The sequence below is a fragment of the Daphnia pulex genome, chromosome 5 (genome assembly GCF_021134715.1).
Source record: "Daphnia pulex isolate KAP4 chromosome 5, ASM2113471v1".
NCBI classification, from domain to species: Eukaryota; Metazoa; Arthropoda; class Branchiopoda; order Diplostraca; family Daphniidae; genus Daphnia; species Daphnia pulex.
Genome location: NC_060021.1, coordinates 8,054,519 through 8,077,922, shown reverse-complemented (window position 1 = coordinate 8,077,922; position 23,404 = coordinate 8,054,519). Strand labels below are relative to the sequence as shown.

At 39.7% G+C, this 23,404-nt stretch overlaps 3 protein-coding genes and 4 long non-coding RNA genes across 10 annotated transcripts; 4 read left to right on the top strand and 3 right to left on the bottom strand.

Moving 5' to 3' along the window:
• Positions 1-179: 179 nt before the first annotated feature.
• On the top strand, positions 180-1,730 carry LOC124194152. Its single transcript, XR_006874615.1, has 3 exons — positions 180-258; positions 707-949; positions 1,657-1,730. It is a non-coding gene; the product is annotated as an uncharacterized LOC124194152 (long non-coding RNA).
• LOC124194144 (spidroin-2-like) lies at positions 1,362-2,831 on the bottom strand. The gene is made up of 6 exons (XM_046588200.1): positions 2,702-2,831; positions 2,242-2,350; positions 2,148-2,165; positions 1,873-2,079; positions 1,704-1,802; positions 1,362-1,625 (listed from the first exon to the last, which is right to left on the bottom strand). The coding sequence occupies exons 2-6, from the start codon at positions 2,348-2,350 to the stop codon at positions 1,525-1,527; spliced, it is 534 nt and encodes a 177-aa protein (XP_046444156.1). The 5' UTR covers positions 2,702-2,831; the 3' UTR covers positions 1,362-1,524.
• A 2,166-nt stretch (positions 2,832-4,997) lies between these two features.
• Positions 4,998-11,089, top strand: LOC124194150. Its single transcript, XR_006874612.1, has 3 exons — positions 4,998-5,200; positions 5,297-5,396; positions 5,568-11,089. It is a non-coding gene; the product is annotated as an uncharacterized LOC124194150 (long non-coding RNA).
• LOC124194145 (glycine-rich protein 23-like) lies at positions 10,536-23,256 on the bottom strand. Of its 4 annotated transcripts, XM_046588201.1 has the most exons (5): positions 23,099-23,256; positions 22,821-23,001; positions 22,665-22,760; positions 22,516-22,593; positions 22,170-22,448 (listed from the first exon to the last, which is right to left on the bottom strand). In XM_046588201.1, the coding sequence occupies exons 1-5, from the start codon at positions 23,108-23,110 to the stop codon at positions 22,429-22,431; spliced, it is 387 nt and encodes a 128-aa protein (XP_046444157.1). In that variant the 5' UTR covers positions 23,111-23,256; the 3' UTR covers positions 22,170-22,428. The 4 variants fall into 4 exon arrangements, with proteins under 4 accessions (XP_046444159.1, XP_046444160.1, XP_046444161.1 ...); XM_046588203.1 differs by lacking the exons at positions 22,170-22,448; positions 22,516-22,593 and adding an exon at positions 10,536-10,770; XM_046588204.1 differs by lacking the exons at positions 22,170-22,448; positions 22,516-22,593; positions 22,665-22,760; positions 22,821-23,001; positions 23,099-23,256 and adding exons at positions 10,536-10,770; positions 10,834-10,929; positions 10,996-11,107; positions 11,184-11,329.
• LOC124194149 lies at positions 12,317-15,006 on the top strand. The gene is made up of 3 exons (XR_006874611.1): positions 12,317-12,487; positions 13,161-14,675; positions 14,838-15,006. It is a non-coding gene; the product is annotated as an uncharacterized LOC124194149 (long non-coding RNA).
• On the top strand, positions 15,882-21,448 carry LOC124194148. The gene is made up of 3 exons (XR_006874610.1): positions 15,882-16,066; positions 16,219-16,335; positions 16,530-21,448. It is a non-coding gene; the product is annotated as an uncharacterized LOC124194148 (long non-coding RNA).
• LOC124194146 (glycine-rich cell wall structural protein 1-like) lies at positions 21,116-21,870 on the bottom strand. The gene is made up of 5 exons (XM_046588206.1): positions 21,718-21,870; positions 21,539-21,647; positions 21,369-21,464; positions 21,219-21,296; positions 21,116-21,145 (listed from the first exon to the last, which is right to left on the bottom strand). Exons 1-5 carry the CDS (start codon positions 21,727-21,729, stop codon positions 21,126-21,128), a joined length of 315 nt encoding a protein of 104 aa, XP_046444162.1. The 5' UTR covers positions 21,730-21,870; the 3' UTR covers positions 21,116-21,125.
• Positions 23,257-23,404: the final 148 nt, after the last annotated feature.

Sequence of the window (23,404 nt, the reverse complement as noted above, 5' to 3'; positions counted from 1 at the left end):
CGCACGCGAGAGTTTTTAGCATCATCAAGGCAGATGAGTAGAGAGTAGCTACTATGTCATAGTTTCCCATCTCGATAGTTGAGGTGCTATTCTAGATTATATCCGGTGTAGTTCCGGTACAAAATTAAAAGGTTTGTCCATTGAGACACTAGATGGCGAATGATGTTATTGACTTCTCTTTCTCAACTCAATCAGTGCTATGTCAATTTCGAAAGTTACGTTTGCTTGTACGGGTCAAGTTTTAACTCCAAATGTCATGTAGGTAAATCCTAGGTACAAGTGTTTAACCACCATATTGTAACCACTATAGTTCATCTTGACCCATCTCTGTATTTTTTAAAATTCTAATGGATAATGATAATGGGCTGCTTTCCAAGTTCTACATCAAGTTGATGAATATCTGCTATACTGACCACAATAACAGCTACTATCCCCCAGCTTGATGTCCTAAAAGCTGTGGAAGTGTGCTACAGGAAAGCATTTAACATATCACAATTTTACTATTATTTCCTCTGAATTGAGTGAAAGCTTCCTCCGTGGTGAAAGATATCAGTTATTCAATTATTCAAGTGGTATCTATTCTTCCCTTTATTTGCTCTATTTATCTTTAACTCATAATTCGATTGTTCTTGCTATTGATTATGATTGTTATGATTGATCTTCTTATTGATCACCGCTTACTTCAAATCACCATTCTCCTTTTCAGGTTGATGATCCTTAATGCTGCTGTTCAACTTGATCCATTGGTGAAACAGAGGGGAGATATTTCCTAGGATTCAACATATTCACAACCACGTCATGTACAAATATTTTCAATGGAGCTGGTGGTGTGTTGGAGGTTGATCCGAGTCTCTCGTTTGGTTATTTATTAAGACCGACCAGGCCCCAAAAAATGCTGATAAGAGATAGGGTACGGCGTAGCTTCGTCGCGTCCGTAGTAACTTACAAGGTAGGAATTCGATCATTTAGATTGTTCATTGTTTTTGGTGGGCGGGTAATCGTGTAATCAAAATATAACGTTGAATAACTCGCGAATGGTCGTAACTGCGAGCGGAACTGTTTCTGAGAATGTTCGGTAAACCTCACCTTGGCGGATTTACCGCTGAAGGCAATGCGTTTATGTAACCATCTGCATGAGCTCTACCTACGGCAGTTTGCACTCATAATGTAAAATGTAACTGAATTAGCCTGTTAGCAAGGGGAAAAACATAAATCCAATCTTATTGTATATATTAATTCGGGAAAGATTCTCTACGTTCTACGGCTCTGGCAGAATGGTTAATATCATGAGATGACATATGTAATGGCTCTAAAAAGGAAAATCACTGTTCAAAAATAATAGTAAAAATAAAAGGTGCGCGTACTGATTTCAGAGTGTATTGTTCAACAACTTCACTTTTTTACGTTGTACTGAAACGGTACGTGGAGTTCATCGTAAGAGTAAATAACTTGACATAAAGACTTTTTTTTAATGGATTGTGTCATAACAAGCAAAGCAATGGTTTCAAACAAGGGACACATAGCCTATTTTTTACCAACAGAAACACTGTTTCCTTCTCCAAGTGCAAGATTTCCTAATGGGGTAGCAACTGCCAGGCCAATTCCCAAACCAATTCCAAATCCACCTGAAATTATATAATTTGATGTTTGAATTAGTCTGACAGGTATGCCATGCCTTTTCATCATATAGGTGTGTATCATACCTGGTCCAGCGTTAGCGATTCCAGTACCTGTTCCAACGGCTTGGCCGTTTTGTACTGCACCATTACCTGCACCTCCAGCATTGGCAGCGCCGGGAGCCACTAACAAATTTGTAAGCAGCAAAGCCATTATAATAAAATATTTTTTAAATAAAGCCATTCTTTTCATTACATCCGCCTGTGGGATTTACAGCCGGAGCCACTGGAGCTGGGGCTGGAGCACCTGGAGCTGGAGCAACTGGAGCAACTGGACCACCAAATCCAGCTCCCTGATTAGGAACATAACCTCCTTGGTGGTAAGGTTCTGGATGGTGATGATGGTGATGATCAGGGTAGCCGCCGTAATAAGCACCAGACGGTCGGTATGGACGATAGCCTCCTATCAAGTAAAATACATCATTAAAGTTATTATTCGCATATTTCATATTATTCTCAATTATACGATACCATAGCCTCCGTGTGGTCCTGTTTCAGATTTACAAAAGAAATTCTTATTGCATGTCTTTAATTGATTTTTTTCTGAAACTATTATTTTATTTACGGTATGGCCTGTATCCTCCTCCATATTGGCGGTAAGGGTCTACTCCATAGAACTGCGCGGTCGTCGACCCGATGATGACTGCCACCAGTAAAAGGATAGCTGCGTTCATCTGTTGAATAGTTATATAATTCCCCTTTTTAGATACTAAATTATTTTCTTTTTCGCAGCATCATCCCTTGATAAACTTAACATGTTTTTTTTTGTTTGTTTTTTTACAGTTCTTAATTTATACAGTACTATTAGAAGGGAGTCCAATATTTTGCTATAAACTAAGATTTAAAGAGAGTTTGAGTAAATATTTTAACCACTTAATCCGTACAACATAACGAGGCAAGTAATTGCGCATGCGCAAAAATTCTTTTCGTACAACACCTCTTTAAGTGTTATGTTTTGAGTTCCGAATTTGTATCAATTTCGAATTAACATTTTAATACTGAAATAATTATTTGTATAGGTTTACCTTTGTGGATAACAAGAGTAATGTATCAAAAGAGAAGAAGTTTCCGCCGTCTAACACTCTGAAGGCACAAGTACACAATAATGTGTGTTGTAGAAAAGACACCTCTTTAATAGAACCGTCCAAGAGCTGGAGGCTCTTTCAAGGGCTTTTGGCTGGCCATGGAAAAAACCACTCACGAAGATACCGTAGAAGAATAATCGTACAACTATTTAGGCAAAAAGTATGGCTACTAGCAGTTCCTTGTTGTCACGGCAAGGACTATCAAGGTGAAGATGCTCGTGGGCATGAGTTTGGTTTATCACGGTGCGGCCATTCAAGGCTTTCCTTTTGAATTTGAAATATGTTTCGCCTGAGGTAAAGAAAAAAGCGAATACTGGCGTCGCGGAGCTGTCACGAGTTAATGATGTCTTATGTGGTAAACCCCCTCTCCCCCATTTTTAGTCACGAACATTTTCGTTTCATTTCTTTCACTCAGTTTCCTTTACTTGACGGTTATTTTTAATATCTCACTGAAGCGCTGATTCGCCATATCATTCAGGTAACTTGGATTTAAGTGAATTTGTTTTACGAATAAATTTTTTTAATTCTTTTCTGATAGGCTCATCCGCTGACATTATGTGCATTTGGGTTTTTCCGGGCGTTCAACGCTATTAGGTCACTAATTACAAACGTGAAAGGGCAGCATAATATGTAGAACATCCCTATATGGTTATGAACTCAAAGCGCCCCATTTAACTCTTTAAGATATGACAAATGGTGTGACTTCGTGTCCTAGTTTCTCATTCCATCCCAGCTGATGTGAGTCGAAAGGGGCCAGACGGAAGATGGAAAAACTGACTACGAGAGCATTCGTCATCTTCCTAAATATCGTCCAAGTAAAGTAAGTATAACGGAATTTAATTCAAACTTAATCCGTTTAATGGGGAATCCAAACAATGGATTAAGTTCACGGACCACCTGTTTTGTCTAGAAAATATGTAAGTGTATAGTACTTGTGAGAAGAATGATTGGCATTGAACACGATTGACCGCTGTAATATTATATTGAATGTGCCAAGATACTTGTGGTAATCAAAAAGATGGCGTTTCTCCACAATCAAATGCGATATACATAAAATAATTCGACATTTCCAACAAACCTGAATTATTATACTCAAGGTTATCTGGCTTCAATAAGTTGCGTTGCACGACTGAAAGTTTTTTTGAAGATTTTTTTTTGCATTTTGGCAGGTAGCGAGAAGATGGAAGTTCGGGCATATTTATGACATGGAAAACATTGCACGGTAGATCTGGTAAAAAAAAACATTCTTGGATTCTTAGAAAATATTCAACGTGTTGACGCTGTTGCGACTTGCGCGCTCTCCGATCAATTCCACGAATTTGATGCACTGATATTTATTCTATGATACTGTAGTATGCGCTTAGAATGGCATAGTAACGAAGTGAAAGCAGGTTTAACGAAATATTTTGTCGCACTTTTGAATAGATTGATAAATTTTACTAAGGCCATTACTTCAGCCTGAAAATGGTGTAAGATATCTTTTAAAGACACTACAGAAAAGACATTTCTCCGTGTATATTTGTTATCCGGTCCCATGTAAGATTGCTACAGAAACATAATCCGGTTTGTAAAAATCAGCGCGTACTCAGCGAACTCACGTATGCGGTATGCTATTTAAAGCAAGGCGATTGAAAGAAAATGAGGTCGCAGTGAAGAACACTATCATAAAAATAAAGGTGGTTATTCAAATATAAATAAAGTTCGTCGTCTAACAACTAATATTAAACCAATATAGTTATGTTAACTATATAGGTAGTATTACCACTTTCAACTAAGTGGTATAGGTGATTGTATTTACAGTGTCTGGTTCTGTTGTGTTACCTCACGTGTGTGTTATATCATCAATATTACAGTAGTTGATTGCGGGAGCTGAAACTCGAGGGCGTTGCGCGTTCTGTAAAATAGAGACTTCCATAAAACACATGAAAAGACTTGAATTTGAACATATTCAACTAATTAAATGTGAATTCTTTCCCTGGCCTCCAGAGGGTCCTGCTGTTTTTATTTTTTTATTTGTGCAAATGGATGTATTTCTGGGGTCTTAACACCGGAGAAATACAAACCAAAACCGAAATGGTAAATTAGATTTCAACTAAAACTTATTCCATCGACTTATTCCCTTATCGTTTTTGAGAGGTTTGGATTTTTAAGGGGGAGCTTTTTATAATTTCTATCGATATCCTATTATCGTAATCGTAAGCATGCTAATTTTGATTAGAAGAAAATTGGACTTTGGACAAGTGTGAGTGTCGTCTGCTTTTGTTTAGTTGAAAATTTCGAAAAAGTCAGACCAAGTTCAAGATTTATACTCTAATAGAATTATTTATTTTTGATAACCGTCATACTCCATGCTGTTTAGCGGGTAAATGAAACTAAGTATACAAATTAAATGATTGTGGGAGCTATAGAAGAGTTAAACCTGTTCCAAGATTGCAAAATGTTAGTTCCTGACTGGCGTTTATCATGTGATTGCCCAATTGCCCTGTCGATGCATGGAAGTTTGATTTCACTATGTAACCTTTTCCTTTTTTTCAGATTTGAGGCTGGAGCCATCATAACCACACAACATGCAAGTTTTTCTTGTGCAGGTGATAAACCTGTCATTATTAGCAACAATCTCAGGATCATCGCTTGGGTAATGATTTCCTTTACTTGAATTTACCTGTGACCTACTAGATATTGTAATGCTGCATTACCTGCTTCAATGCAGTTTATGTAACAATTAGGGTTTATGCAGTGTCTCATTTTCAACTTCTTGTTTTTTCTGTCAATATTTTCTCGTAACCCATTTTCTATTTTTGTTTAGATAAGAATCATCCCATTGCATTGGAAAAACTACCGATGTCGGCCGAGTGACGGATCTATCATTTTACCCTTTCTTCAAAATGACCTCGTGTACGCCCATGTGAATGTGGGTGTATTCACGAGGACACCCTTTACCCTATCCCGTCTGGGGTGATTTAACTCTTCATCGGATGGATGGAGCAACTGTAGATGCCTGGCTGTATTTCCCAGGCATAAAGGTAGGAGACAAAATTGATCTCTATTCTTCCTTTATGACAATTTTTTGGTGGGTTTGATTATGAATCGTTGCGTAGTCACGGATTATGTTTCTTCCTGAGCTAGGCGTGTTGACTGCAATTGTTTTCTCTCTCCGTTTTTGTTTTTTCTCAGTCATGGTTCACTAAAAAATCTCATTTGTTGAACGACTGCAGATCAGGCTTGTTTTGTTGTGTACCTCACAACTTTTTCTGTGGGTAAACCATATTCACATTCAAAAACATTTGAGCTTTAAACACTTCGAGGGTTCAAGCAAAGTGCAACAAGACCAAGAGGGACCTGCCGCCACACCGGAACCTTCTCGTTCATTTATGGGAAAAACACGAAAATGATCTTACGTAACAGAACCTCCGTTAGGGTGAATTAACTCACGTGAATGTACAAATATCTCAAGGCTATGCCAAACCCGTGCAGACTGTACATGCGTCTACCTTTTGTTTGCTATTGCTAAGCAGCTAGCTAGCAGCTACAGAATCCGAAAACTTCCTTTTTTCTTAGATTAACAATTTTTTCTACGCCTTTCTAAATGTTATATTATATTGTGAGAGATAAAAGATAAATCCGAGTTGTATTAGACGAATTAGCTAAAGTAATTCAACAGAGTGAGGTGTGAAAAAAAATCTGGTAGAAATGGTATTTTAGTAATAATTTAGTGTCAGTAATTTCTTGGAATTGATGAATTAATTTTATCAAGACTGGTTTTCTTTGCCGTTCTCCTTTCAAGATCGAGTGCTGCTTTTAAGGCAAGAATATATCCTTGGCTATTTTCCAACCGCTATACCTTTAATTTTAAAAAAAGAATGGTAATAATTAGTAAACTCTTTTAAATTTGCGGTATATGCGTGTCTTTACTGTCGCCTTGTCCGAACGCTAAATTGCCTAGCGGCGTCGCAATAGCTCCGCCAATGCCCAGACCGATCCCAAATCCACCTGCGCAGTTTATTGCCAATGTTGTTATAGGGGCAGTTCACTCTAGAAAGAAATTTGAAGTGTCGTAAAACATACCTGGCCCAACGTTTGCTATGCCAGTTCCTTGGCCGATAGCAGCACCATCTAAGGATTGAGGTTTTTTTTTTTTTTTTAAGAAATTATTATTCGAAATATCTATTTTGAAAAATTAATAATTTCCATTCGCCAGCGCACCTTGTACGGCACCATTGCCAGCACCACCGGCTGTGGCTGAGCCAAACTGGCCACCGTTTAGCATTCCTAGAACTTTGCACAAAACACAGGACAAAAAGAATAGTATGATTAAACTGAAAGAAGAAGAAAGCGAATGTTTCTCTTACGCTTATTAATGTCGTTATTTGATTCCGTCGATCCTCCCGGAGTGAACAAGGACCCTGGGTTTTTAGGTGCAGCGCTGGCATCTGGAACAGCAGCCACTTCTCCTGTAGGACTAGCCACAGGAGTTACTGGTGCTGGAACAACGGCCTCCGGAGTTTTGTGAGGAACAGCCTCTACAGCCGGTGTGGCTGAGACCGCAGGTTGCGGTTGCTGTTGTCCATTAGCAAGTAATCCGGACAAAATGCCACCGGGTCGGAGGAAAGGTCGAGGTCTGTTCGGTCTCTGAAAGAAAGGTTGTTGTTGTCCTAGTTGAAGAAATTGGGGGTCAGGTACGGGCACTGCTAATCCAATCCCGAATAGGGCGGTAACAACAAGAAGTAACTGTAGCACCTTCATCTGTAAAATGCAAGTTTAATATATCCTTAAAAATTTAGCAAGAGAAATGAAAAACAATTTCGCGGTGCTCCAAAAAAGTTGTTGTCTTGTTTTCAAAGGCGCAGCAGCGAAATCATAAAAAAAAGCTGTTTTGTTTTTCGATTGCGTGTATACCTTTGAAAAGTAGCTATAATAACCGACTTTACAGGTGAGACAAAATATCGAACAAAACCTAGAAAATCAAAGAGCGACACACCACTCCAGTCGAACCGTCCGTCGGGGTTTATCGCGTACGAAAGACTGAAATGGTCAAAGGCCTTGTGCGCGCTAGAGAGAAACTCTCCCCAGCGCAGTGGATTTTTCAAGCGCAGGTATAGTCTGCAAACACACCCAAGTAGCTACACACTACAAGTCTTTTTATTTTTGTATTTTTTTTTTTTTTAAGAAATAACCCTGTCTTCTTTTGAGGAGAGAACTGTGACTCACACGGTCTCGAGTCTCGACACTACGGCAACTGCGTTCTTATTAGCTCAAGGTCCATTTATAAACAACTAGCCTTGCATTGGACTGTCGACTGACGATTTATTGTTCAGACAACATGCGATTCGAAACGCATTGGGATATTCGGCGGATCTCCTTTCAGCTTGTGTATGTAACGTAATTCATTTGTTAATAATCCGGAAATGGGCTCATCAGTTGACGTCTGTCAAAGTCTGGGAAATACCATTGACACACGTATTAATTTGGCTTCTCAAAATGGTCACTCTGGGAAATTTTTCTTTTCCCGGATACGCGGGGCGGGATTAATTATTATATAACGTTGAGAAATCGGTACTTATAACGATGGGGTTTTCTTGACATCCTTGTTCTTTCTTTTGCAACTTTTAAAATTATTATTTCTTCTACAATTATTAGGATTTTTAAGAGATTTTTTAATTGTAAATAATCAATCTAACCAATTATAATGAGTTGACACCAGATTAGACCAGTTATTTAGTCGTGTATTTCCCTGAAAACATTATACAGACCAAGGGCACGGTATTATCGACCGAGGACGACCGCATGACCAGCAGTAAGAAAGCCACAACCACAATCGCACCTTTTGTTTGTACACACGGATACACAATTATTGGTTAGTCTATACGTGTGTCAACAAGTTAACATATTCTTGAGAGAAAAATTACTTGAACAATATTGAGCTTTATCTTCCAACTGCAACTCCGCTGCCTTGTCCAAAGGCTAAATTTCCGAGCGGGGTCTGAATTGCACCTCCGATTCCCAAGCCAATGCCAAATCCACCTGATTGTTGTGGCACACATAAGATGGTTAATTGAATTGTTGACTCTGGTGTGCAATCCAAATCAAATCATACCAAATCCGACGTTAGCGACACCTGTTCCTGAGCCTGTGGCTGAGCCGTTTTGAACGGCCCCACTTCCCGCTCCGCCAGCCGTTGCGTTCCCTTTTTGAGAATGATTCAAAAGCTGCCACACTATATTTGAAGTGGAAAAACTTGATATTAAAACCAGTTATTGGAACTGAATTATTATCTTCAATCTATTCAATAATTAATCAAATGGCTAACATTCCCAGACATTTAGTGCCCTTCGCATTTAGACCCCGTTATTGACAATGCGTCTTATTGTTTGCACGCTAATGTCTACGTATTCCACGAAAAACATTGCGAAAGAGAGTAAAAGAAAACGCTAGATGTCGCCATGTCCTGTTACCATGGGAAATCAATTTCAATCAATTTAAAAATGATGGCACAGGTATATTCTTACGTGATCCGATGAGAGAGTCGGGACTTGATTGGTTCTCTTGCAGAGTCTGGTTTCCCTGTAGTGTTGGCGCTACTAAAGGAGTTGCGTTTTCAAAAAATGGAGACGTCTCAGGCGTTGCTGGAAATGTCGGAGCTTCTTCTTGCGGGTAAAACGGGAACCCTTGTTGCGGTGGGAAAGGTGGCGAGGATTCGTGATTTTGGAATAATGGGGCCAACGCTTGCTGATGGGTTGGAGGTAGAAGATTAAACGGCTCTTGACTTTCCTCGGGGAAAACTTGCGATGAGAGACCTCCTCCATTCCACCCAGCGTTGTTCACGCCGACGGCCTCTGGACCGTGGCCGCCATATCCTGTTCCTTGCTGACCATACTCAGCGAGTTGCTGGTAATTTGGATAGCCTTCTTCGTATCCCGAGAAAAGAGGATGTTCGCCATCAGCATTGCTCAGGGCATTTTCTTTGAACTGTTTTTCGGTTTCTGCTTCGTCGGACATTTCGGTTGTTGTTTCTTGACTAGGACGAGCAGCTGTTAGAGCGAAAGTCAACGCAACCAAAATTCCAATCGATCTTTTCATTTTTTAAACTAACCTGCATTTTTATTCTTCTTATTAGTAACAAGTCAAAAGTCAAAAGGAAATAGTTTTACTCAAAAAACGACGATGTTCTTTTCTCTTTTTTACAGTTTTGCGGAAGGTGTTTATTCGATTAAAACATTTAAACTACGTACCGGTACCGTGTAATAACATTTTAGCGAAACCAAAACTTTACCGTATTTTAATCACAGCTATTTCCTTTTGCTATTAATTTCTTAGCGGCAAAAATTTGCAGCACCTGCCGAGTTTTCTTCAATTAAAAGACGACAAGTTCTGTTGGAGGTCTGGAGCTGAAGAGTGCGATGAAACAACTGTCATTGGGCACTTGAAAACATCCTCCGAGTAATTTTATTTCGGGGGGAAATTTTCGTCATTTCCGTTTGCTGTTAGACGCGTGGTTATTGCCCGATTCACGGCGAGAAATCTATTTTCTTTTATTTTTTAAACTTTTGTACAGAACTGATGCGAAGCAGTTTCAGCCGGTTTATGAACAAGGTCAAACTACAACTAGCTATAGGTGTGTCATTTATGGAGCGCTCTTAAAAATGTTGTTCACGTCTACCTTTCGTTCACCTCTACAACACTGCTGATAGCGCTTCTGTTGCATAGCGCTTCTTCCATTCGCCATTGGCAATCGACAGCACTTCTTTGTAAGAAACAATAAGCACAAAATGGTAAATCATTTTAAATGTGTATTGGATTCACTAATCAGAAAGAAGGAATACAAGATCAATTGGTGTCCGCCAAAGATGAAATTGATAGGTGTATAGCAATTAGATCAGTAACATCTCAGTTTTTGATTTCCTATTTACGAGCCTATTTACCGACTGAAATGCTTTCACCTTGACCGAAGGCTAGGTTACCAAGCGGAGTGGCCACAGCGCCACCAACACCGAGACCAATACCAAATCCGCCTGTTTGATTTATGAAAATGATTGGGTGAAATCAGTATAACATCCACCTTATTATGGGGTTACCTTGTCCAGCGTTAGCGATTCCGGTTCCTTGTCCGATGGCTTGGTTCCCTACGACAGAACCACTGCCGAGTCCAGCAGCGTTCGCTCCTCCTAAACCTTTGAGAGATGATAGAATATAGAAACGTATTTAACGATTTTAATGAATTTGATTGATTTTCTGACCACCTGCTCCAGGTAAGAAACCGCCAGCAATGGGTCTGTTTGGTCTCTGAGGTCTCTGGGGTCTTCCAAGCGCACTTCCAACCATTGCAACCACCACCAAAATGAAAATCGTCTTAGGAGGAAAGAAAGATTTAGTAATCAAACCAACATCTTCTTTAAAATCATATCAGCTACACAGGTAACCTTACCTGCTTGAACATCGTTTATGTTTGGATTGGTTTACAGCTGGATATGTCCCTGGGAAGGTCGTACGTCAACTGGCTGTAGCTAACGAGTTTCAACTGTAGTTCAAGTTCTAAAACATTGTGAATAATCCTTCTAGGCAAAGTCGATTGAGTACGTATATAGGAACAAACTAAACTATAATGGGCGGGCGCAAAATTAGCCGGGGGCTTAACTGACTTCTTGCGAAATTACAGTTACTACCAGTTGTGTACGTGCAGCAGACGTAATTTATACAACATTACCGAGCCATCTGTCTATCGGTTGAAATTGTTCCTGTATGCGCATCAACTTCAAAGGATCACCAAAAAATGTTCTCTCTCAGGTTGATAGTAATTGACAGGTGTATTCACAGACGGATAAAGGGACAGCAAATTGGTTAGTGACGTAAGAGAAGTCAACAAACGATTTGTTTTTATTTGCCGACTGAAAGACTTTCACCTTGGCCGAAGGCTAGGTTTCCTAATGGAGTCGCCACAGCTCCTCCAACACCCAAACCAATGCCAAAACCACCTGAAATAACAAAATTGACTGGAATTAATTTTTGTTCTTGAATTCAATGCCGTAGTTGCAGTGTGCAAATGGCAAGTATTATGTACCTGGGCCGGCGTTAGCGATTCCAGTGCCTGTTCCGATAGCTTGATTTCCTACGACAGCTCCGTTACCGATTCCGGCAGCATTCGCTCCCCCGAATCCTATAATGACATCAATTAATAATTTTTCAATGATTTAGAAGTTGTAGGTGGTCTATTAAAAGCTATCATTTATTTTGGTTATCGCTGTCAATCGAAATGATTTTCTTACCGCCTTGCGGTCCTAACAAGCCGCCGCCACCACCAACAGGAAATCCACCAGGAGGTCCACCGAAACCACCAGGGCGGGCTCCGCCAAAACCACCACCACCATGGGGTCTATGACCATGACCGTGATGCTGGGGTCTTCCGAATGCGCATCCCACCATAGCGACGACCACCAAAAGCAAAATTGTCTAGAAGGAAAGGTAAGAGTTTTCAATCAATTTGTAGCTTATTACATTGTCTATAAATCTAAGATCATTTGTTGTGTTCTTCGTTTGCTTACCTTATTCATGATCAGAGTTAGATCGTTCTTCCTGGATTGAAGTAAGAAAGGCGAGCTAGAGCGTCGACCGGGTTGAACTGACTACTGAAATCCGAAGTAAAAAAACGGCCTTTTAAAGAAGCTCGACTGCTCCAAAACGCAGAGAAAAGCCGAAAGAGAGCCAGAGGCTCAATGGACTTCACGTGAAAAGGTACTGACGTAGGATGCGCATATAAGGAGTGCGCCTTTTAAATTTAATGGCTTTTGCGTATTTTGTTGGCGATATAATTTTCCGTTCGCATCAGCTACGCGCTCTAGCCGCTCTATTTTGTCGACTCAGTATGCATAGCCTATACCATAAAGCATGTAAAACCAATTAGGAAAACGAAAGCATTTTGTATATGTGATCTCAAACATTAAATGCCCACAACTCTGCAAAATCTTGTCTGACAAATATGAAGATGGACGATATGTAGAGCGACGAAATAGCACACGAAAGCTGCAACACTGAATAAATTATTTAAAATTATTAATATAGTTTTATTTACTGATGGGGATGCTTTCACCTTGACCGAGGGGGGAATTTCCAATTGGTGATGTAATTTCGCCCATATAAGAAAAACTACTTTTAAAAAAACTGCTCAATCGTGATTTATTTCTGGAATTGCAGTTGGTTTTTCCCTTTGCACCTTAAAGCGCCTTAAAGCACATTGTATCATACCGAGCTACATCGGTGCATCATAGGTGTATTAGTCCCATGATGCCAATGCCAATGTAAGCGCAGGTTTATCTTATGTTCCTCGTTACGTATTCAGTAAATAGGATCACCACTAAATAATAAGACAGCTCTCTGATTGATAGTATATTGACATTTGTATTCACAGATGGATAAAAACGGACAACAAATTCATTCGGGAACTCAAAAATATAATATTTTTATTTTTACATTATCCTCGTTTTCTATTTGCCGACTGCAAGACTTTCACCTTGGCCGAAGGCTAAGTTTCCAAGTGGAGTGGCTATCGCACCTCCGATGCCCAAACCAATGCCAAAACCACCTAGGTAATAATTTTTCACAAATCAAATGCAATTAATTTTCGTTCCTCGGTTTGTGTTGTTCAAATGAAAAACAAATAGTCATACCTGGCCCGACGTTAGCAATTCCGGTTCCTGTTCCGACGGCTTGATTGCCAATAACCGCACCGTTCCCGGCTCCTGCAGCATTGGCTCCACCGAAACCTATTCGATATGGATTTACAATTACTTTAGAGTTTAGACGCTGTAGTGACGAAATTTTATTTTAGTTATCTCTGGCATCACTCCAAATGATTTACTTACCACCTTGCGGTCCTAAGAAGCCGCCACCACCAAGAGGAGCTCCACCTGAAAATCCTCCAGGAGCACCGCCAGCAAACCCGCCACCAGGAGCTCCGCCGAACCCACCCCCAGGAGCTCCGCCGAACCCGCCACCAGGAGCTCCGCCAAACCCGCCACCATGGGGTCTATGTTCATGATGATGGTGATGATGATGATGATGACCATGATGTTGGGGTCTTCCAAATGCACTTCCCACCAGTGCGACAACCACCAGTAATAGTAAAATGATCTAAGAGAACGAAATATTTCTTTTCAATTAACTTGTAAGGGGTGATTTCTTCCATCACATTTACATACCTTATTCATGATTGGTTCGTTTTAGATACGTGAAGATTTTTCTTGAGCGAGCTGGAGTGTCGACTGGTGTTAACTGGCTACTGAATAAACCCAAGTCAACAACAACGGCCTTTTAAAGAAGGTCGGCGGCGTGAACAGAGCACAGAGCAGCTGAAAGAGCCAGAGGCTTCATAGACTTCACGTGAAAACAGTACTACCTTGATACTGACGTGATGTGCATATAAGGAGTGCCTTCATTTTTATTAGTATATGCACAACATACTGAGCACTAGCGCTATTCGTAATATGTCATCCGGTGCGCTGGTACCTACGAAAATTCCCTGATCTCCTTGCTATGCGTACATAGCAATGCGACTTTTAAAAAAACCAAAACAACCAGAAGCATTCAAATCATATGTATATATTGCCAGACATAATAACAATAATAAGAAGAAGACTGAATGCCAAGGTTAACTGGTCAGCAAGATGCCCGGCAAAATGTTTCCCGGTAAATATTTGGCGTACGTTATTTCTTTTGTCGAAACAGAAAACAGAATATAGAAAGACGAAATAACGTGACAGAATTTTCATGATTGGACGGATCATGATTCAAATATTGATTTCCTTATTTGCCAGTGGATACGCTTTCTCCTTGACCAATGGCGAAATTTCCAACGGGGGAAGCAACTGCGGCACCAACACCGAGACCAATGCCAACGCCACCTGAGAGAAGATAGATTACCTTGGTAAGTAATTGAGCTAAATTAAAGTCATTCTCCACTCTTAATAAACAAACCTGCGCTGGGGTTAGCGATACCAGTTCCGGTTCCAACCACTTGCCCCGATCCGGTGTTGAACACTAAATATTTTTTAAAAGCACATTACGTTTAAACCAATTCAATGTTTAGTTTAGGTGATGCTGTTAGCAATTCAAATTGGTTTCTTACAAGTCTGTCCCGGGAAGGCTGGTGGTGGTGGCCGATTTCCGCCAAGCTGAAAGTTACCTCCTGGTCTAAAAGGAGTTTGACCACCAAACTGGGGTCGGCCAAATGCGCATCCGACCATAGCGACAACCAACAGCAGCAAAATTGTCTTGATAAAATAAATAACACAAGGATCACATTATTATTATTAAACAAATATTTTCGCACACTTCTGTTACAAATAAATAAATAATTTACCTTGTTCATGATGTAAGGAATCTTGTACAGCTGCAAGTAAAAGCAAAGATAAATGTCTTGATCGAGATCGAGAGCCGATAGGACTGCAACTCTACTTCTAGTCCAACGGAGACTTATATCAACACAAGCGACGATGAGAATAGCTATAGGGAAACTAGAAACTGCACGGCCGAAGGCTATTTCAACTTGTTATGAAAATAAAAAAAATAATAAAAATAAAATAAAGGCGCTGATTGTGATGCACGAGCCGGTTACGGAAATTGCCTTGGGGAGTTTATTCGAGTAAAAACCCAACATGCAAGTTTTGCGATGTAAACTCGTTCGTCAACTTTCTATGCGCAATCGAATAACTTGATGGGAATTTTATTTCGTTTAATCTTCGCGCTATTCACTAAGACACTAACGACCATTTCGAGAGCTTGGGGTCCCTGAGTAATACCGCAAAATAAAGTAGAAAATCCCCAACACCAAAAACAATGACAAAATAAAATGACCCAAATGATTGGCTAATAACTGCGGAAATCCCCCTTTTTAAAGGAAAATGAGGACATTTTTTTAAACTTGACATTTCAAACGAAGTTTGCATAATAACCAAGTTGAATCACTGCAGGAGTTATTTAAAGGAATGACTGGAAATGTCATCTTATTATATAATTAAGTGTCACAAGATATTTTATTCCCTCCTGGCTTCCAAGAGGGTCCTGTCTTTAATAAATTCTAATCGATATCTTAATTCTTAAGTATTGATCATTAAAAGATTATTGTCGTCTGCTACAAATTTGTTGTCGTTTACAAGTTTCGAAAAGAAGAGTTAAAGACTTCAAAAAAGAAAAACGGAATAATCACTTTTTCTTTTGAACGTGGATGCCCGATAAAAAAATTACAAAAGTGCGGTCATCGTCCTGTCAACTTTGGTGTTGCATTTTTCATGCTATCTTCTCCATGCTGTTTGGCAGGTAAATACTCAGAATAAAAATGGAATGACTATGGCCTATGGGAGCTTAAATAGAAGAGTTAAACTTGTTCCAAGTTGTTACTTCCTGACTAGCATTATTTATTCCCTTGTCAATTCATGTTAGTTTGTTTGCACTATATTTATCCTATGCAGATTTGAGGCCTGAGCCAGCCATCGTAACAGCAAAGTTTTGCTTGTGCTGGACCTGCAGTCATATGATTTGACTGATGACCTCCTGTCATCACTAACAATCACAGTATCATTACTTCGGTAATATAATTTTCGTTACTTTTATTATAACCTGAATGTGACATGTATTACATGGAAACCTTCAATTTTCCTGTTTATTAACAATTAGTGTATGCCCCTGATTTACAACTGTCTTATTCTCAACTTAAATACCTTGCTTGTTATTGTTTCTCTAAATATTTGTCGGAACTCATTGTTGGAATTTTTTTATTTAGATAAACAGCAGCCCGTTTAATTGGAGAAACTTCCAGTGTCGACCGAGTTGAGGATCTCATCAATTCCCCTTTCTTTAAATGTCCTCGTGTACGCCCGTGTGAATGTGGGTGTATTTACGAGGACTCCCTTTTACTTATCCCTGCTGGTCGTGGATTCAACTTTTGGATGCCGGGCTGTGGATTTCCCAGGCTGAAAGGTAGGACAAATTCATCTCTTTTCTTCCTTTTTGCTATTTGGTGTGATTTGATTGTTAATCGTGTCATAGTACGGAGTACGATTATTCCAGAGCCATGCAGTTGACTGCAACTGTTTTATCTTGCTGTTTTTGTTTTTCTCAGTCAGGGTTCATTAAATACTGTAGCTCACGTGTAGAACGTCAGATCAGGCCTGTTTTTGTACCCCGCAACTTTGCCTGTTGATAAAAAATCAAATTCAGAAATATTTGAACTTCAAGAACTTGAAGCAAAGTACAACTTGAACAATTTTTGATTTTTCCAACAAGAGGTACTTGCTGCCACACCGGCACTTCCTGACATAATTAAATATCACGCAAGTTATCTTTTTCCAATGTAATAAATCTCATCGATAACTCCTTAGCCCAATACGAGCCAAGTTCATCGTCCTTCTCCTTATTTGCACTCTGCAGCTTATTAGTTGTTGTTTCATATTTACATATATGGAGTGAAGTCGATCGGCTTGTTGGCCCCTTCTCGCACACAACAATAACGGGCCATGGTTGCTGGGTCAAAAATGAGTATCAGTAGTAAATTGTGTGTAACGGTATATTAATTAATACGGTAATGAATTTATCAACTATACACATACTAAAAAAATTGATGGTCTTTTAGAAGTAATAATGTAAAGTGTCAAAAGCCATTTTTTTATTTCCAGCATACATGCGCACAAGGTAACTTGTACGCATTAAGTCAACATTTTTACATCACTTATATTACACACAACAGAAATTGAGTATTCAATCTAAACTCTAATGAGCTATACCGCGTGCTGTCATCCAACGAATTTTTGATTTATAAATACTCAGTTCAAAGACAGGTACATCCATCACTATCCGGGCACCTTACATCGACATCAGGATGTCAGGTTACTTGTAATCTTTCATTTATTTCCCGATGGAAATGCCTGCAAAGGGATATTTGATCAGACAAAATTGTAAAGCATATTATTATTAGAATAAGGTATCATTTACTGTTTCCATCTCCGAAAGCAAAATTTCCCAGTGGGGTGGCAATACCAACTCCGATGCCGACTCCTATGCCGAAACCACCTGTTTGATCGGGAATGCATATTTGTAATTGTACAGTGTAAAACAAACATCTTCCGATTCACTAAATTTTACCTGGGCCAGCGTTGGCGATACCGGTACCTGTACCGATAGCTTGATTCCCTATAACAGCACCGTTACCGGCTCCGGCAGCATTCGCTCCGCCACCCAGACCTCCCAAAGGCGAACCTTGTCAACAACAAAACAATTGTAAATTCAAAGTGAAAATAATAGAAATTCGAAATCAAATTTTTACCTCCAATCAGGGGTCGTCCTGCTAAAGCTCCTCCAATTAGAGGTCTTAATAATTGCTGAAGGGGACGAGGACGACGACCTGCTGGACCAACAAGAAACAAGCGACGACGATCGTCGTCATCGGAAAGAGCTGGCCCAACCAACGCCATCCCCAAAAGAATCAGCATCATAACCTGGTGAGAGACGGAAATCATTATTGATTGAGGACCACAAATATGTTCGAAATCAAATACGAGAGCGTATAGAAAGCTATCGCTAGCAGATATAATAACAGTTAGCCAGCTGGAACAATCAAACAATTTAGTTTACCTTAGTATTCATTGTAGAGAAGAGTTTTATAGATTGTATATCCTCTGAGTGTTTTGTGGAACTGTGAAAGCTGTTGAGCTACTGCCTGACTGTCATCAAGCACTGCTTTAAATAAGCCAGCAGCTTTGCAGCAGATCTGTCTTGAAGCCAATCAAGCTTCCTGTTAACCTTTACTTCCACAGCATTGAATGTCAAGCAAAATCCCCTTCTACTCCAAAAAATCAGGATTTTTTCTTACCTCCTCATTAGTCTCGATGAAGGCCGTTAATCTTACAGATCCGATCGCCGACCAAAGCGGCAGTTGGCACTGGTGATAACCCAACATCAGGAATGACAAAAACACGGATTGGTTTCATCGGGCTTTCAAGGGTAGAAACATATTTTCTCCTTCAATTGAGTTGCCAATAATAATACGGTCAGGGGAAACTGTGTGCCCTTTAAAATGTCGTGCTCGAATTCGATCAAGTTTCAGCAATTAGTGGATATAAATCCTGCGCAAGTTGATGTTACATATCCATGTCGTTCAGTATGTTGGTAAACTGTAGAGGAAGAAGCAGCGTGCGCCATTGAATCCGATTTGAAAGTTTGACCTTTTGGATCCAGTTTCTCGCTTTTTGTTTCTTTACTTCCGCTAACAGGTGCATAGCTCGGCTCTGTGCTTGCTTATTCTCCTTCCGCATTTCGATCAGACTTGAGTTTTGATTTTCAATAGTATAGCACATGTTTTTCTTTTTTTTTAATTCTAGGCTTGAGTAATTCTCGAAAAGCTTTACTTGATTTCTATCTGAATTCTGCTTTTCAGTTTTACAGGGGCGTGAAAGCACCCAGATGTATTGTGGTAAGGAGTTATGACGCAATGAAATAATATTGCGAAGTAACTAAAACGTGTATTCATTTCAAAATCTCCAACACTCTACAATGGCAATCCAAGGGCACCGCCAAATCGGAGACCTCCACTCGGTAAATTCAAAGGCGAAGTTGATCGAAATGGCACTGCACCGCCGACACCGAGTCCTCCGCCTGCTGGTAGAGGCAATGGTGAAGTCGATCGCAAAGGTACCGCGCCTCCAACGCCAAGACCTCCACCTGGTAACGGTAAAGGCGAAGTCGATCGCAAAGGCAAAGTCTCGCCTAATCAAAGTTCAATCAACTTGCGTGATTGAAATGAAAAGCATAAAAGCGAGAAATACAATTTTATTACCTCCTGCCGGGAAAACCTGCTGTCTCCCTCCTCGGGCTAGACCAGTGAAAGGTAGAAATATTTGTTGATTGCTGATGGGACCCTCAAGAGGAGAAACAACAAATATGCGAAAGTCGTCCTCGGTAAACCCTGTACCAACCAGCACCATCGCCGTAAGCATCAGCATGATCGTCATCACCTTCGTGAAAATTTCCGTAAAATAATTGATGGTCGTTAGAAACTTAGAATGCAGTGAATGAACTTATACAGGAACGCTTGAGCTATAATAATATCGCTCTGTATGCAGAAAAGATGTGAGGCACTTTGATGCACGCTTTAAATTCTATATGGTACGGAACTTTGATTACCTTATTGATTCCCATGGTGGCGGCACAGTCCAAATGTTTTAAAGTAGCGTTTCGATGGCACAGAAAGGCGTTGCATAACTGCGGAATATTTTGATATGAGCAAGCCTTTTTAAATAACCAGCTATCTTCGTTTTTTGGGGGGAAATTACTAACTAATTGTTTCCGTTGAAAAGCGGCCATTTGTTCTTTTTTTATGTTAGAATTTAGATGTTTTGGCCATGCTCTTGTTCTGGGTTTTCAAGGTTGTATCTTTCTTCATTAGAATGTATATATCAAGAATGCTGTAACAGATATTTTATCATACTGTTTCATTTCGGAGCAGAGTACCATATCAATAAGATGCAAGAGTTACCTTTATTGGGACTATATATTTTCCACCCATTCACGAGATGGTCTTTCTCATCAGCAGAGTTCCCGATAGCTACTTTCGAGCGTTTTGACATTAATATTTGTTGGGCGGTAGCTATACGGTTGTTGGCTCAGAGCCAGTAAAGGTAGTTTATAGTTATTGCTACAACGTAGTTGGAAAACCCTTCTTTTACGAATGAGCCAACTCAGTTTTGTACTTCCTTTATTTTGCTCTATTATTGTCTTCACTTCCTCATGGAGAGTTGCGACAAGGTTGTTCGTTGTTTGTTTGGACCTCGGGAATACGCTGTTCCTCCTCATTCCTTTCATATTTTTTTTTTCGAAACCCTTATTCCATTTTTTATCTTTTATTTCTTAAGAAATTCGATGACCTTCATTTTTGTGAAACAACAGCTCGTACTAAGATCATAAAGAAACAAGCTTTGCTTTTTACAGGGCACTCTATAACTTCCTTAACAGAAGAATTTTTTTTTTTTTACAGTAACGATTGTTATTATTAATATTTAATGTTTTCCTTTTATGTACATAGCCCAGAATGGTTATCTGTACATGGTTGGAATTCTGTTTTCTGTTTCTGGCTTGACCGCACCTGAACTTCGTCACGCAAAGACGCTTACGGACGATTTACTATACATTCCATTCACTTCGCTAACTTAAAATTTAAAAAGTATACGGAGAAATGAGTTCATTTTTTTCTTCGGATATTCGACAACTATATTACACATGATACATGGATTGAGAAATGAACAAAACGTGAACATTGGGCATGATGTATAAAATTGGTTAAGCAATCAGTTACCATGGCTATCAATGCTAAATTTTCTTCATGCGTTTATTTCCCAGCCGAAATACCTGCGTGATTGATAAAAAGAAATGAGCTTATGAACTCGGGCTCGTTTTTAGCGGAAATGTAATGTAGACTTACTCTGTCCGTCTCCGAAAGCAAAATTACCGATCGGAGTTGCTACACCAGCACCTACTCCGAGACCGATACCAAATCCACCTTTTGGGTTTCAATTGAAAATATATTATAGTTCGTTGCAATCAACTTTTATCAATCGTTTATTATTCATACCTGGCCCTGCGTTTGCAATTCCGGTTCCTGTTCCGACTGCTTGGTTATTTTGAACAAATCCGTTTCCGAATCCTGCAGCATTAGCTCCCCCGAAACCTGTCGAAGATGGATAAATTAATTAACTATTGCATTGCGTTAGTGATATTATGTTGTTGCTGAAATTTCCTTACCAGGTCCTCCGAATCCCGGTCGTCTAAATCCTCCGGGGCGTCCGAGAAACTGAGGTGCGCTAAAGGAAGTTCCAACCAAAATCGAAGCCAGGACAAGCATCATCATTATCTAAATAAAAGCAGAAACGTAAAATTGAATTAATAATGACGTGAAAATGATTTAAGGCGAAAAAAACAACCTTAGTGTTCATGGCTGTTGAGTATTGCAAAGTTTTGACCGCAAATTCTGGAAGGTCTTTAACTTGAGAAGTTGGTGATAGAACTGCGCGCTTACGTGCCTGTACTAGTCGACTTTAAATAGGCAACTTCTGCCTTCTTCTTTGTTTAGTAATTACACAGCGCATTTCCTAGAGAGTCGATGTTGCCAGTTTCAAAGCCGAAACTTCGCTTCCAAAAAACTTGTTTCGGGAAAATCCCAAGGTAATTCTGCTGAGGACGCATTTGGGTTTTCCCAGTATCCCTGCTATTGTTCTTTTTAATATAGACTATTTAGTATTTAGTGTTCAGCTTCCATATAGCAATGGGTTGCTTATTGAAATAATTATTGAATTACTTCCGAAATACGGAAATAATCACGACGTTTCAAGCGTCTGCGTCAAGTACCTTATAACAATGATAATTGACAATAGAATAAGATGAACTTGGCAAGATTTATTAAAAAGTTCGTGTTATTTATTATTTGTGTTATACAACAGAGTTTGGATAAATCAGCGTTGACAACCCTGACTCAGAAGGCCACAAAACACGTATTTACAGTTGGGTGGTTTTGCTTGTTATCAAAATTAAAATAAAATACAATGCGATCGATCGCACCAAAGTGGCACTTTCGGCATCCCTTTTCTTTCTACAAATTGCGCAGTAGCGGAGTTCAGAAAACCCACATTTACATTTTATTTTCCGACGGAAATACCTGTTGTGAAAGTGAAAATTTGTATAATGAGATGTCAAAGGTACTGTCTTTATTTTATGTCACTTACTTTGTCCATCTCCGATCGCGAAGTTGCCAATTGGAGTTGCAACAGCAGCGCCAACACCGAGACCAATGCCAAATCCACCTTTAATTGTTTAAAATATTATCTTTTATCGTTTGTGGAAAAATAATTTCAGTTATAGGTTTTTTAATTACCTGGCCCAGCGTTAGCGATACCAGTTCCTGTTCCGATGGCTTGATTTCCAATAACGGCACCATTCCCGAGTCCAGCAGCATTGGCTCCACCAAAACCTTGAGTTGAAAAATAAAACGATTAATTTCAGTTGGAAATGACATCATCTTTATTCTCACCAGGTCCAAATCCTTGGTTGCCGAACCCTTGATTGCCGAATCCCTGATTTCCGAATCCTGGCCGGCCTCCGAATCCTCCTGGTCGTCGAAGTCCAATGAGTCCTCCAGGACGGCCCAAAAATTGGGGAGCACTAAAGGACGATCCGATCATAACGGACGCTAGGACCATCAGCATCATTACCTTTATTAACATTTACAAAAATTTATTAGTGCACATGCGAAAGAAATAGGTGAGCAATAACCCTCTCAAAGTAGACGAACTAAAGTGCTTGTTATACCTTGGTGTTCATGGTTGCAAAATTGTTGAAAAATGTGGAAAGCTAGTAGCGATATGTCTTTATCTCAAGAAGTTGGTGATACAACTGGTAGTTAACATATCGGTGATCCGCCTTTAAATAAGCCAGCAGCCCAACAACCATTCTCTCAAGAACCCACTAGAGAGGCGAATGTCTTCAGTTAGTCGGCCGACTTCCACATGCAAAAAGTAAAAAGTTGTCAGTTCCCTTTTTCTTAATATATTCCAATCATGGCCCACTGCTGTCAAATTTCTTCCGGTATTAGTCCTCGTCCTTGTTTACTCAAGG

Excerpts from the sequence above, each read along its gene's own strand:
- LOC124194145 (XM_046588203.1), bottom strand. Across the intron at positions 22,761-22,820 it reads CAACCAAGGATTTGGACCTG|GTTTTGGTGGAGCCAATGCT; the intron begins GTGAGAATAAAG and ends TTTCAACTCAAG. Across the intron at positions 10,771-22,664 it reads TATCGCTAACGCTGGGCCAG|GCGGATTTGGTATTGGTCTC; the intron begins GTAATTAAAAAA and ends TAAATCAAACAG.
- LOC124194144 (XM_046588200.1), bottom strand. The coding sequence starts at position 2,350 with ATGAACGCAGCTATCCTTTTACTGGTGGCAGTCATCATCGGGTCGACG. Across the intron at positions 1,803-1,872 it reads TGTAAATCCCACAGGCGGAT|TGGCTCCCGGCGCTGCCAAT; the intron begins GTAATGAAAAGA and ends CAAATTTGTTAG. Across the intron at positions 1,626-1,703 it reads AATCGCTAACGCTGGACCAG|GTGGATTTGGAATTGGTTTG; the intron begins GTATGATACACA and ends ATATAATTTCAG.
- LOC124194146 (XM_046588206.1), bottom strand. Across the intron at positions 21,465-21,538 it reads ACCGGGATTCGGAGGACCTG|GTTTCGGGGGAGCTAATGCT; the intron begins GTAAGGAAATTT and ends CATCTTCGACAG. Across the intron at positions 21,146-21,218 it reads TGCTTTCGGAGACGGACAGA|GTATTTCGGCTGGGAAATAA; the intron begins GTAAGTCTACAT and ends TCAATCACGCAG.